A 13906-nucleotide genomic window follows, 5' to 3' on the forward strand; every position below is an offset into this window, starting at 1 on the left:
ATTGCCTTCCTCCTGTATTCTACAAAAAAAACCCACATGGCTCTGTGGTCGCCAGGAGTCGACACCAACTCAAAACACAATCTTTCCTTTCTTCCTTTTTCTTGTCTAGCACAACAAGTTATCCAAAGGTCTAGTTCAAGTGTCAAAGCTGAACCACAGTTTGGGAGTTGTAAGTGTGCTTCAGGCTCATGAGCTCCCTTCTCTTATTCCCTCTCGCACTCCCTCTTCCTTTCGTAGTTCACAGTAACTACAGCCTGCCATGTCATCTGCATTGGGCAAAACAATGGCTTGTGGTAACAGTTTACCCAATCAGGGCATCGCAGCAGACCCTGGCCACTGCAAACCAGGAAATGAGGAAAAGAATAAGAGTGGGTAGGCATGAAGCACATTCACAACAGCCAAACCTTAGTTTGGCCTGCTGTCTGAATGAGGCCAAAGTGTCCTCATGCAGAAACTCTATGGTAAGGAAAAATCTCAAGTACAGGTCTGTAGTTGCATGAGACCTTTCTGTGAAATTATGAGGCCAGCTTTCGTAATCCTTTCCATTTTTACAGGTATGGAAAGTCCACAAAAGGGCCAATTAACTCTTTCTGCAATTAGTAGATCTCCTCCTTTTGGACTCAAGAGTTTAACAATCATTTCCTCCTAGTTCCAAACATGCTTCTTTGTGGTGAATCATCTAAAAGCTTGTTTGCTCTCATTCCTTTGCTGGCATCAGAGAACCTGTCCAGAAGTTATTGCAAAGAACAGCTAGCAATTGAGATTTCCAAATCTTGCACTGAGGTACCCTGAAGATGCTCTTAAAATTCATAGCCATTTCATGGACCACAAGGTAGTTTGGCTCATGACCTCTGGCAAGAGTTTGTAGACATTGAAGGGACCTTGCAAGGACTAAAGAGCTAGGAATTGGTGACTGGCATCCTGACTAATGAAGCACCACTGCAACAAGAGAAGTACTGGTGCTTCTGAAGAGACACAGACTAACACAGTACTGGTGCAAGAGTGAGTGAATTTTAATGACCTCTTCCCCCCTGGAAGCATTCCATGTCACCTGAAAATATGTCCCTGAGGGCTGCAGAGCTCTCAGGGATTTTTTTTTTTGGGGGGACTAACAAAATAAAGAGTATTTTCTGGTGAGGGGGGTTCATCAAAATTTGCCCCCACTGCTGAGCCAGAAGTGGAGCCGAATTAGTTAAATTTCTAGAAGCATCAATGCTTCTCCTCTTGCACCACTGCTTCATTAGGTGGGATATCAGCCACTGGCTTTTTATGCAACTGTTTAACAAAAAACCAGTGATTCATGTCATTTGAGTCTGTATTTGCATCTCTGTGTGCAAGACATACTGGGAGATCTCTTGTACTGGAAATCTCACAGTACAAAATAAGGAGCTGCTTGGGTGGAGGAAAAATGAGAAGCCTCAAACTCAGAGAGAGCCAGTGTGGTGTAGTGGTTAGAGTGCTGGAGTAGGACCGGGGAGACCCGAGTTCAAATCCCCATTCAGCCATGATACTAACTGAGTGACTCTGGGCCAGTCACTTCTCTCTCAGCCTAACCTACTTCACAGGATTGTTGTGAAAGAGAAACTCAAGTATGTAGTATACCACTCTGGGCTCCTTGGAGAAAGAGCAGGATATAAATGTAAAAATAATGATAATATAATAATACCTAAAGGGGTTATCTGGCTGTGAACTATGTGCTGGGAAAGTCTGCAAAAAGAGGCTTGATCTGGAAACTGGTTAACAGATTTTGAAGTGTCTTGGGACCACTCATGAGACCAGTTCAGCAAATGCCAACAAATGCTGAAAATTTGGTTTGTGTAGACTTCATATATTTTAAATGGCTTTTAGTTTCAACTGAACATACCACTGGTTTCAATTTCAGCATGTTTTACATGCAACTCCAGGGTGTGTGTGTGTATAATTTTTATATATATATATATATATATATATATATATATATATATATATATATATATATATATAAATAAAAATAAATAAATTCTGCACTCACTCCAGTCCCACATATTTTAATGTTTTGACTCTTCTAAACAACTGTCCATCATCAGGGTGATGGTGGTTCTGCCCTCATTCCCCGGATCTTTCTGGCTGGAGCATTATAGGAATTGGCAGATAAGGATAGTGAGAGAATTAAGAGTAACAAAACTGAACTTTGGCAGCATTCAGAGCCTTCCAGCCTGCATCCCCCTCAAACCTGTGGCACTGGGTCACTCTGCACTCTCTAAGCAGGACACAGAGCAGAACTGCACCTTGTTACCTGCTCTCACTTAAGCACCTGGAACAACTTCTTTAGCAATGCCATTTCGAGCAGGCGGTAGCCACAGCAATCCTTACTCTACAACCGCTCAATAGGTCAAACTGACACTTGCAGCAAAGAGGTTCTAAAGACAGGGCCAAAATAAATGAGGGTGTTTGCTCTTCCTGGAAAAGCAAACAATAAGATTGCAGAAGTGGAATGAATTATTAGACAAGTGGGAGGAGCTTCCAAACTAGTTTTTTTCCCCCTCCCTCCCGTTTCTTTTTACCTGTTAAGATAAGGATAATGAAAACTGAGAAGATGTCGGGGTATTTTGCTAGCACCCCAGGAGCGTTCATGGACATGTACTGCTGAAAAAACATCTCGATGTGCTTGCCTATGAGTTCGTCAAACGTTGCGCTCCATGCTCTGGCCACACTCGATGTTCCTGTCACAGAACAAAAATTGGAAAGCATGACTGTTTGCAGCAGGGAACCATGTTCTTTAATGTAATACTCCGGGATAAGAGAGAGGACAATCGAGGGTGTCTTACGTCCCAGTCTCATTTCCTGGGTTGTTCATTGACTCTGGCTAGAACAAGATCTCATGGAAAATCTTGCTTTGTTCTAAGCCAGGACCAGAAGTTTAAAACTTCTCCCTCAGCTTCCCTTCACATGTGAGGGGAGCAACAAGCAAGCCCAAGGCTCACACATGTCATGCAGAACCATAATAAAACCATGGCTCTTTAGTGACGTCTGAAGCAGACCTATGACATCCCTGCTTTGCAAGCATTACTTCACCGTACACTATTGATCCTGTTTGCATTGCACTGCACCTACAACGTTGACCTCAGGGGCCCTGTCCAAGATCTCCAGAAAAGTTAGTAACTAGAATTTCAGCACTGAGTGTTGAGGCCTATTCAATGCAGCAGGGCATCACTGCTAAGTGACAATGTTTAAGAACAGGAAAGTCACAGGAGACAGCTGCACGGCAATGACTCCTCAGGCCACTCCTGCAGGTCCCCAGGGTCATATGGGAGCAACAACTACTATGCAGTACGACTACGTAGTTCTACATTATTTTCAGATCGGTAAAACTGAAAGCAGCCTCAGGCTGCAGGACATATCTAATTGGTGATGGAGAGAGGGGACAAGCAAGACCAGCAGGTTGCACAAGAATGTGAAGGAAGACCAACCACTTTCTCCTCCACTGATTTGCATTGCACACCCCCTACTGCTGCCTGTTACTGGCTTCAAGCCACTGAGCAAGTGTCACTCCTTAATTCACTGAACTGTAATTAAGACTACACACACACACACACAATTTATATGCCACTTTTCAACAAAGCAGTTTACATAGATATCAATCAAATAAAATGGCTCCCTGTCCCGAAAGGGCTCACAGTCTAAAAAAGAAACATAAAATAGATGACCAGCAACAGCCACTGGAGGGATGCTGTGCTGGGGATGGAAAGGGCTACTTGCTCTCCCCCTGCTCAATAAAGAGAGTTGCCACTTTCAAAATGACTAACCTGAGTTGGCCACTAGACTACTACAACAAATATTTATATACTGCTTTGCGGCAAAAAAAAAGTTATCAAACTGGTTTGCACAAAAGCCATTTGTTTCTAGAAATCCATCGAGCCAGGTGGACCAACTCTTATTTTCAGTTTTAACATGCCAGTGGTTTTGAAACATGATATTGTTGCAAGCAGAGATTTAAATAGGGCAGTCACTGGTTTTCATACAGCTTTGACTTGGAAAATGAACACTTGGACTGGACCCAGTCATGGTCCAAATGACACTGGGGTGTGAAAGTATACAATTTGTCTTGTGGTTGGGCTCAGAATAAAACAATTTCCTGGTATTTTCAGAAATATCAGGTTTGCCAAGAGCTTCACAGATCAAGCTCAGGGGAAGGGGAGTTTTTCACTAGACTGACAAAGTCATCCATCTTCTTAGTTTCTATAGCTCAGAATAAAAATCAGTATGTGGACACAATGGATTAGGACTAGGACACTCTACGCCATAGCAACAATCATCATCTATACAGTACCGTCAGGTGCTCAGAGCACTTTAAGTGTGTTAGTAGTTGTAATTTTCACAGCAACCTTGTAAAGCAAGCATCATTATCCTCATATTGCAGATGGCGACTTGAATTGAGAGGAAGTGCCTTGCTTACGGCCATCTAGTTGAGACTAGATTCCAACAGGGACGGGGTGGTCCTTTCACGAGGCATGGTGAGGCAGTCACCTCAGGCAGAAATGCATTGGGGCACCAGCAGGGTGGCAAGATGCCCCCTAGAGCTGCCATCAAAGCAGCTCTTTGAGACTTATCAGACCCTTGTGAACTTTGCAAAGAGTGCCTTTCTCATTCCTTGCAAAGTTTGCAAGAAGCTCAAGGACTAAGAGAAGGCTGTTGGCAATCTTCCCTCCTCCCCACTACTATCAAGGTTTGCAAGGGTTAGTTTTGAAAGGGCGCTAGCCCCCACCAGGGGCATGGGGCAAGGCAGCACTTGGCGCTTCGCCTCAGGTGCTGCAATACATTAGGCCACCTCTTGTTTGCATCTATCTATCAAATTTGTAAAGGTAACAGGTAAAGTGTGCCATCAAGTTGATTTTGATTCCTGGCACGCAAAGAGCCCTGTGGTTTTCTTTGGTAGAATCCAGGAGGGGCTGACCATGGCCTCCTCCCACACAGTATGAGATGATGCCTTTCAGCATCTTCCTATATCGCTGCTGCCCGATACAGGCATTTCCCATAGTCTGGGAAACATACCAGCAGGGATTCGAACTGGTAACCTTCTGCTTGTTAGTCAAGCATTTCCCCACTGCGCCACTTAAGGTGGCCTTATCACGTTTGTACACTGCCCCAAAACTTTCGTCTCTGGGTGGTTAGCAGTGACACTGAGCTTGTAGCTCAAACTCTTTGTCATTATGCTACAAATACATATTCAAGAATGTAAATTAATCTCAGGCACATTTAGGAGGGTCACTATTTCAAATTCAACTCAACTGCCTAACCAGGAAAGCAAGGGAAGACCACTTGTGGAGGGTCATCCTCTGATCAACAAGAGCTGTGTTTTGCAACATAATAAATGCTAACAAAGCAAGGAAATTCCTAATTTGATGTGTATGAACACCAAGGAGATATAAATAAATAAGGAGCTTTTGAAGTTCAACATACATTTCTCACCACACCCTTCCAACAGCAACACTCCTATTTTTTATTTTTGTGAACCAATTCTCTCCCTAAATAAATTCAAGCTGTGCTCCACCAAATATTATTTTTAGGAAAATAACACCATTTACCTCTGTTCCACCCCTCCCCCACCCACCCACTTTCAACATGACCTAAATGACCTAAATTCACACTACATGAACTGCCCACTGGAAGACTGTTCTATGCATAATTTGGATACCAATGTAGACAAGGACAAATACTGTTCAGCTACATTCCAGTAACTGCAGAAGAAAAACCTGCTTTAAGCAGATGCTAACCACAGCGCAGTTAGGATGCAGAATTCCCTATAAGTGTTCTTGTAGATGATGCAATATTAAGCATGCCATGTTGAATCAAGCTTGTGGCCTGGCTGTCAACAAAACAGTTTTCCATTTATTGGCTCTTTAATGTACATTTCCCAAAAGGGGCATTAAATTACCTCCAAGAAAGCCAATTCCTCAATTTTAAACAAAATAAAATTAAACAATCACATAAAACAGTGCAGTTACAGGTTACAATCCTGCCAGAGGGTCCACACACAGGCTGGGGTAACTGTATTTACCTTTTAAATCTCATCTCCACAACCATGACAGAAACTTGGGCCACAATCTAGAATCAGGTACCCTTAAGCCTACTAATTTTAATAGGCTAAAGCATGCTTCTCTCTGGTTTGGACTGAAGTTTTGTTCTTTATTTCAGTCACAGCATTCCCTCACCCTCTTATCCCAGTTGGATAACCACTCCTTCTTATCCAAATATATTGTGGATTTCCTATGTCAACATAACTCTCACAATGGGCTTTGAACTCTCCAAAGGAAACTGCTGTAAAGAATAGGGTATTATACAAATGTTCATGGATACAAATGTGCATTTTGGATTGGGAGGGAGAAATGGCCCCAAATACTCACCAATGACATAAGAAAGAATTAGATTCCAGCCAGTGATGAATGCCCAGAGTTCACCAACAGTCACATAGCTATAGAGATATGCTGATCCAGTCTTTGGAACTCTAGCACCAAATTCCGCATAGCAGAGGCCAGCCAGCACAGAAGCCAGAGCAGCTATCAGGAAGGAGATCACAATGGCGGGTCCGGCATTTTCTCGAGCCACTGCCCCAGCAAGCACATAAACTCCTGCTCCAAGTGTGCTGCCTACACCAAGAGCAACTAAGTCAAATGTGTTGAGGCATCGTGAGAAACGGCTGTCTTCTCTTGTGCAGTCCACCACTTTCCGGCGGAACAGTTGCTGACCAACACCAACGAGTTTCTTGCAACCCATCTTCTCAGTGAAGTCTGGAAAAGAGAATGCAAATGGATCAATGCTAGAACACAGGGTGCTGCCTTATACCAAGTCAGACCATTGGTCCATTTAGCTCAGTGTTGTCCACACCTGGAGTGTATAATTTCAACTCCAGCTGCTGTTGGACTACAACTCCCATCATCTCTAGCCACATTGGCCAGTAGTCACAGATGACAAGAATTGTAGTCCTAAAGTTGTAGGGCCCACGTTATACAGTTGACTGTACATTGACTGGAAGCAGCATCTCCAGGCAGGTGTCTTTCCCAGCCCTACCTAGAGATGCCAGGGATTGAATCTGGGACCTTCTGCATGCAAAACAGATGCTCTACCACTGAGCTATGACCCTATTCATGTAGAACATTCAGGAGAATTTTGGAAATAGTTTTGTCTGGTTATGGAGCATCTTTTGAGGAGAAGGGGGTTATAATATTTGGTTAAAGCATAGGCTCCCAGATTGCCACAATGAAACTTCCAAACTAAGGAGAAAACAGCTGGATCAGGACCTCTACATGTGCTGCTTATACACACACAGTAAATTGGGGCCCATGCTTGACACTTGGTTTCAAGTGCAGAATTCAGAATCTCAGTTTTCAGGATTTTTATTTAGCATATTTGTATACTGCCCATTACTGAAGTCTCTAAGCGGTTTACAACATTAAAACCAATAAATTTTAAAACAATTGAAAACATAAAAGTTCAATTTTAAGTAACTAAAAACCACTAAGTAGCTAAAAAGCTTGGTTGAAGAGATGTGTCTTCAGTTGTTTCCTAAATGTCAGCAGGGATGGAGCAGATCTAATCTCAGCCGGAAGTGCATTCCACAGCTCTGAGGCAACTATAGAGCATCTACCTGTTTTAAGTAACTATTTGTGTTTTTAACCAGTTCTAGTAACAAGTAATCAGCCTCCTTTCCTTTCTCTGTCTCTACAACTGGACTAAATTTGGTGCAAATCGAGGTCCACAAGTTAGATCTCTTGCACCTCTAATGTTCATATGTCCACCATCTTGATCGGGGTGGATGTCATCATTACAAATTGGACCATTGAGGTGCCCTGGTGTCACTCACTACAGATGTTCCAAATGTGGTTCATATCAGTTAGACTGTCCACAAGTTAGTGCACTTGCTCCTCAAATGTTTACATGTCTGCCATCTTGAATTGGGGTGGATGACATCACAATCTTCGCCATTGAGGTATCCCTATGTGTCCCTACAGCTGTAGCAAATTTGGTTCAAATCTGTCAGGTGGTTCACAAGTTAGCCCACTTGCACTCAAAAGTGTCCGCATCTGCCATCTTGGATCAGGGTAGATGATAGCATCACAAACTACCCCACTGAGGTGTCCCTACAACTGTACCCGATTTGGTTCATATTGGTCCAGGCATTGCAAAGTCGATGGCGGGGGTGGGGGAGATGACACACGGACACACACACAAACACACTCTACCAGGTGATCTCATAAAAATACAGGTCTTTCCAGGCTGGACATTTGAAAATATGCCTAATAAAATCCCAAAAGCCCAAGGATGAGGGTGGAGAAAAAGACAAAGAGAGGCCAATCAGGTCTTCTAAGGAATGAGGGCAAATTTTCAGTGTCCTGTGTATTTTTTTTTACCTCCCCATGCAAAATAAGGAACTGTACACAGTTTAACTGAGGCTGTAATCCTACTCACTAGCAGTGGCGGCTCTTACCCAAGGGCAGAGTGGCAGCGCCCACCTGAAAATACCAGAAAGTATGTCAGCTATTTTATCTCCCCTGTCTTCTGTGGCCATTTCTCTGTCTGCCTCCCTGTCTGTGCCGCTTTTACTGCCTGCAGCCCGGTCCCAGTGTGTATGTAGGGTGGGCGACGATACCAGAAATGTGTAAACACCAAAAGGAACACACAGAGTGGTTCAAATTCAAATATTAATGAGTCAGGAGCAAATTACAAGGCTTGCCTTTATTTTCAGAAAGTGGACAGAGCTTAAAAAGCCCTGAGCACCAATCAGAAGGCATCATGCTGACTGACTCCTCAGGCAGCCAGAGTGCCCAGAAGATGGGGATGTCTTTTTATTTTAGCTACGTCTTGTATTCTATTCAGTGATCTTTAGCAGTTTGTTTGTTTGGACATTTGTCTCAAGGAGGATCCTATAGAGAGTGTGGGGGAGGAATCAAGAGGAAAAGGGAGGGAAGAGGAAGAAGAAAATAAGAGTTTTTGCTGAATAAACCTTAAGTTAAAGCTACATAAGATTTCCTTGTGTGTATATGAGGGAAGCAGCAATAAAACACTACTCAGAAGAATCCAGTCACCATTTTGGTTCGAGAGCAGGTAGACTGACCGGCTGGCTGTTGGCTGGTCTGATCTTTTGCTGGCTATTTATTTCTGTTTGTTTGAAAGGGAGGAATGCAACCTCTGTTTCCTCTCTGATCTGTATGCAAAGCATTATGGCCCATTCCCAAAATGGCATGCCATAAAATGTTGGAACGAACAGCAAACTGCAAGACTGGACTAGTTAGATTAGAAACTGGCATAAGAAGGCAGAAAGTTCTTTTAGGTCATATACATGGATTTCTGAGTCCAAACTGCTTTTCAAAATAATTGCCATAGTGGCTTTCCATATGGGTGTCGTGCATGCAGAGAAGGAATGGATTCTGTTGGAAGGAAAATACATTTTGAAATAACATTTGCCGTGCAGATAGTAACTAGGTTTTTCTCTGGACTCTGGCCATTATCTGAAATATTAATATGTCCACTGGGGGTTATGGTTCATTGGGCAACGATTAATGAAGTGATGAATTTTAAAAAGATATTGCATGCTAGGATGGACACCCAGGCTAAGTGGTGGGCACCCAAGATGGGCAGAGTGGCACCAAGCTGTTCAGCAGGGTGTCCTCATGCATCTTACCAAAACAGTGGTACATTTGTTGGTAACCTCCAGACTTTACTTCTATAATGCACTCTACATGGGGCTGCCTTTGTACATAGTCCAGAAACTTCAGCTGGTTCAGAATGCGGCAGCCAGGTTGGTCTCTGGGTCATCTCGGAGAGACCACGTTACTCCTTTGCTGATGGAGCTACACTGGCTGCCAATAGGTTACCGGACAAAATACGAAGTGCTAGTTATAACTTATAAAGCCCTAAACGGCTTAGGCCCTGGGTATTTAAGAGAGCATCTTCTTCACTACAAGCCCCACCGCCCACTGAGGTCATCTGAGGAGGTCCGTCTCCAGTTACCGCCAACTCGTTTGGTGGCTACACAGAGACGGGCCTTCTGGGTTGCTGCCCCGAGATTGTGGAATGCGCTGCCTGCTGAGATACAATCCTCCCCATCTCTGGCAATTTTCAAAAAACACTTGAAAACCCATCTTTTCGCCCAAGCTTTCTCAGCTTCCTAAATTTTTAGGTCTTAATTTCTGGTTTTATTTTTAAATTTTTAAATTGTTTTTAGTTTTTGTATATGTTTTAAACTTGTTTTATGCTATTGTTAACTGCCTAGAGACAAAAGTTTGGGGCGGTGTACAAATTTGATAGATAGATAGATAGATAGATAGATAGATAGATAGATAGATAGATAGATAATTTGCTTCCCATGGTGTCCTTTAAGTTACAGGAGATGGTTCATAGCTGCAGTAAGAATCACTGAAAAGCCTGTGATTTTTCTATTATTTATGTATGCATGTTTGAAATAAGCAGGCAGAGCTGCCCTTGTTAACATCAAAAGTGGAGAACAAATACATTCTGCAGCTGGTCTCTGCTTCAGCTATGGCTTACATTGATTTTACTTTTACATGTATGACTCTACATGCAAAAGTAAATAAATCTATATAAGCCACGGTAAGAAGCCCAGAGTAGTCCAAGAAGCCTAGAGTGGTGCACACAGTTACATTTCTCCTCCCAACAACCCTATGAGGAAGGTTATGCTGAGAGATAAGCAATTGTCCCACAGTCACCCAGTGAGTTTCAAGGCTGAATGGGGATTTCAGCTTGGATTTCTCCAGTACAGTTCAACACTAACCACTGTTAGGAGGAGAGCTGGTCTTGTGGAAGCAAGCATGACTTGTCCCCATAGCTAAGTAGGGTCTGCCCTGGTTGCATATGAATGGGAGACTTGATGTGTGAGCACTGCAAGATATTCCCCTCAGGGGATGAAGCCGCTCTGGGAAGAGCAGAAGGTTTCAAGTTCCCTCCCTGGCTTCTCCAAGATAGGGATGAGAGAGATTCCTGCCTGCAACCTTGAAGAAGACACTACCAGTCTGTGAAGACAATACTGAGCTAGATAGGCCAATGGTCTAACTCAGTATATGGCAGTTTCCTATGTTCCTATGTACCACTCTGCTCAATTCTTTCCTGTTCTTTTTCAGGCAGACTGAGCTACCCTGGTGACTTCAGAATGCATTTACTCTCCACAGAAGCAGCCTTCTGTAGCTGGCCTGTGCTTTACTTATGGCTGGTACAGTTATTTTCCTGTGTGCACACTCTTGTGTTTGATTATGCCACGTGAGATACAAATCCAAACACTACTGTAGTCCTGTCAAACACTATGAAGCAACATTTTCCATATCTCTCTGTATCTCTGCCGATGAGCAATTGAGATATGTGCATGTGTGTGTTTGTGTTTTGATCCCACTCATTAGCTATAAATCTGCACTTTGCCAGTTATTGCTAAGGCACCTGTCTAGTCCTGGCTTCACCACCATAGCGGCCCACAGCTGGCTCCACCTCTCACTACCTGTGGCTCCACTCATCACCTGCCCTGCCTAGTTCCCCCACCAGACCTAGGAACCACCAGCCAGCACTACTGACTAGGGAGTAACTCAATGGAACATACTTCTGAGTAAACATGCACAGGACAGTAAATCAGCATTTTTTTTGTTAAAAATATACAAAGTACAGAGATCAAAATCCCCACAGCGAGATGGGCACAGGCAAGGTCAGACTTGTTCTTCTGACTCTTGATGCCTCCTTAAGAAATACACTTGGGAGGGCTGTGGATTAAACTACACAATTTGGGGAAATATAAAACACACACCCAGCTTTTCAGCTTCTGTTCCAGCAAGTTTTCAGCTTCTGTTTTCCCGGAGTGAGATGTAGGAGGATAGAGCTCTCCAAAAAATACTTTCGGAGGAAATGGAAGCTTTGCAGCTCTGATGAAGAATGTTCAAAATGGGCTGGAGAATTTCCCGGGTTCGCCCATCAGCTCTGCTTTAGACAGACATTTGTAGCTCTGCTTTAGACAGACATTTGTGTACAGATTTGCTGACTAGCTACTAACATAAGAACATAAGAACAGCCCTGCTGGATCAGGCCCAAGGCCCATCTAGTCCAGCATCCTGTTTCGCACAGTGGCCCACCAGATGCCATTGGGAGCCTACAGTCAGGAGTTGAGGGCATGCCCTCTCACCTGCCATTACTCCCCTGCAACTGGTACTCAGAGGCACCCTGCCCTTGAGGCAGGAGGTGGCCTACAGCCCTCCGACTAGTAGCCATTGATAGACCTCTGCTCCATGAAGTGATCCAAACCCCTCTTAAAGCCATCCAGGTTGTTGGCTGTCACCACATCCTGTGGCAGAGAGTTCCACAAGTGGATCACGCGTTGTGTGAAAAAGTACTTCCGTTTGTTGGTCCTAGACCTTCTGGCAATCAATTTCATGGAGTGACCCCTGGTTCTAGTGTTGTGTGAGAGGGAAAAGAATCTCTCTCTCTCCACTTTCTCCCCACCATGCATGATTTTATAGACCTCTATCATGTCTCCCCGCAGTCGTCTTTTTTCTAAACTAAAAAGCCCCAGGTGTTGTAGTCTTGCCTCATAGGAAAGGTGCTCTAGTCCCCTGATCATCTTGGTTGCCCTTTTCTGTACCTTCTCCAGTTCAACAATGTCCTTTTTAAGATGTGGTGACCAGAACTGTACACAGTACTCCAAGTGTGGTCGCACCATAGTTTTGTATAAGGGCATTATAATGTTAGCCGTTTTATTTTCAATCCCCTTCCTAATAATCCCTAGCATGGAATTTGCCTTTTTCACAGCTGCCGCACATTGAGTCGACACTTTCAACGAGCTGTCCACCACAACCCCAAGATCCCTCTCCTGGTCCGTCACCGACAGCTCAGATCCCATCAGCATATACTTGAAGTTGGGGGTTTTCGTCCCAATGTGCATCACTTTACACTTGCTAACATTGAACTGCATTTGCCATTTTGTCGCCCACTCCCCCAGGTTGGAGAGATCCTTTTGGAGCTGCTCACAATCCGTTTGAGATTTCACTACCTGGAAGAGTTTGGTATCATCTGCAAATTTGGCCACAGTCGCTGCTTACCCCTGCATCTAGATCATTTATGAATACATTAAAAAGCACCGTCCCAGTACAGATCCCTGGGGGACCCCACTTCTTACTTCCCTCCATTGTGAAAACTCTCCATTTATACCTACCCTCTGTTTCCTGTCTTTCAACCAGTTACCAATCCACACATGTACTTGTCCCTTTATCCCATGACAGCTAAGTTTCCTCAGGAGCCTTTGATGGGGAACTTTGTCAAAAGCTTTTTGGAAGTCCAGGTAGACTATGTCAACTGGATCACCTTGATCCACACACTTGTTGACACTCTCAAAGAAGTCCAAAAGGTTGGTGAGGCAAGATTTACCTTTGCGGAAGCCATGCTGGCTCACTCCGAGCAGGGCCTGTTCTTCTAGGTGCTTTACAATTTTATCCTTGAGGATGCTTTCCATCAATTTGCCTGGAACGGATGTTAGGCTAACTGGCCTGTAATTTCCCGGATCTCCCCTGGATCCCTTTTTGAAAATCGGTGTTACATTTGCCACTCTCCAGTCCTCTGGTGCAGAGCCCGATTTCAGGGATAAGTTAAATATTTTAGCAAGAAGGTTGGGAATTTCACATTTGAGTTCTTTGAGGACTCTTGGATGGATGCCATCTGGCCCTGGTGATTTGTTAGCTTTCAGTTTTTCCAGACAGTTTAGAACATCATCCCTTGTCACTTTTATCTGACTCAGCTCTCTAGCCTCCATCCCTAAAAAGCCTGGTTCAGGAACAGGTATATGCTCAGTATCCTCTGCCGTGAAGACAGATGCAAAGAACTCATTCAGTTTCTCTGCAACCTCCATATCCTCCTTAATAATCCCTTTCACTCCCTCATTGTC

General features: G+C 43.8%; 1 protein-coding gene across 8 annotated transcripts in view; it reads right to left on the reverse strand.

Annotated features, from left to right (window-relative positions):
* The window catches only part of SLC7A1 (solute carrier family 7 member 1), a 69789-nt gene that overhangs the window by 30839 nt on the left and 25044 nt on the right, over positions 1-13906 (reverse strand). For all 8 annotated transcript variants that reach the window (XM_053312204.1, XM_053312200.1, XM_053312207.1 and 5 more), the window contains 2 exons: positions 6384-6767; positions 2544-2702 (listed from right to left, as the gene is read on the reverse strand). In XM_053312204.1, the coding sequence (XP_053168179.1) occupies positions 2544-2702; positions 6384-6753 (529 nt within the window). In that variant the 5' untranslated portion in view covers positions 6754-6767. The remainder of the gene's footprint in view (positions 1-2543; positions 2703-6383; positions 6768-13906) is intronic.

The sequence above is a fragment of the Hemicordylus capensis genome, chromosome 3 (genome assembly GCF_027244095.1).
Source record: "Hemicordylus capensis ecotype Gifberg chromosome 3, rHemCap1.1.pri, whole genome shotgun sequence".
Classification (NCBI taxonomy): Eukaryota; Metazoa; Chordata; class Lepidosauria; order Squamata; family Cordylidae; genus Hemicordylus; species Hemicordylus capensis.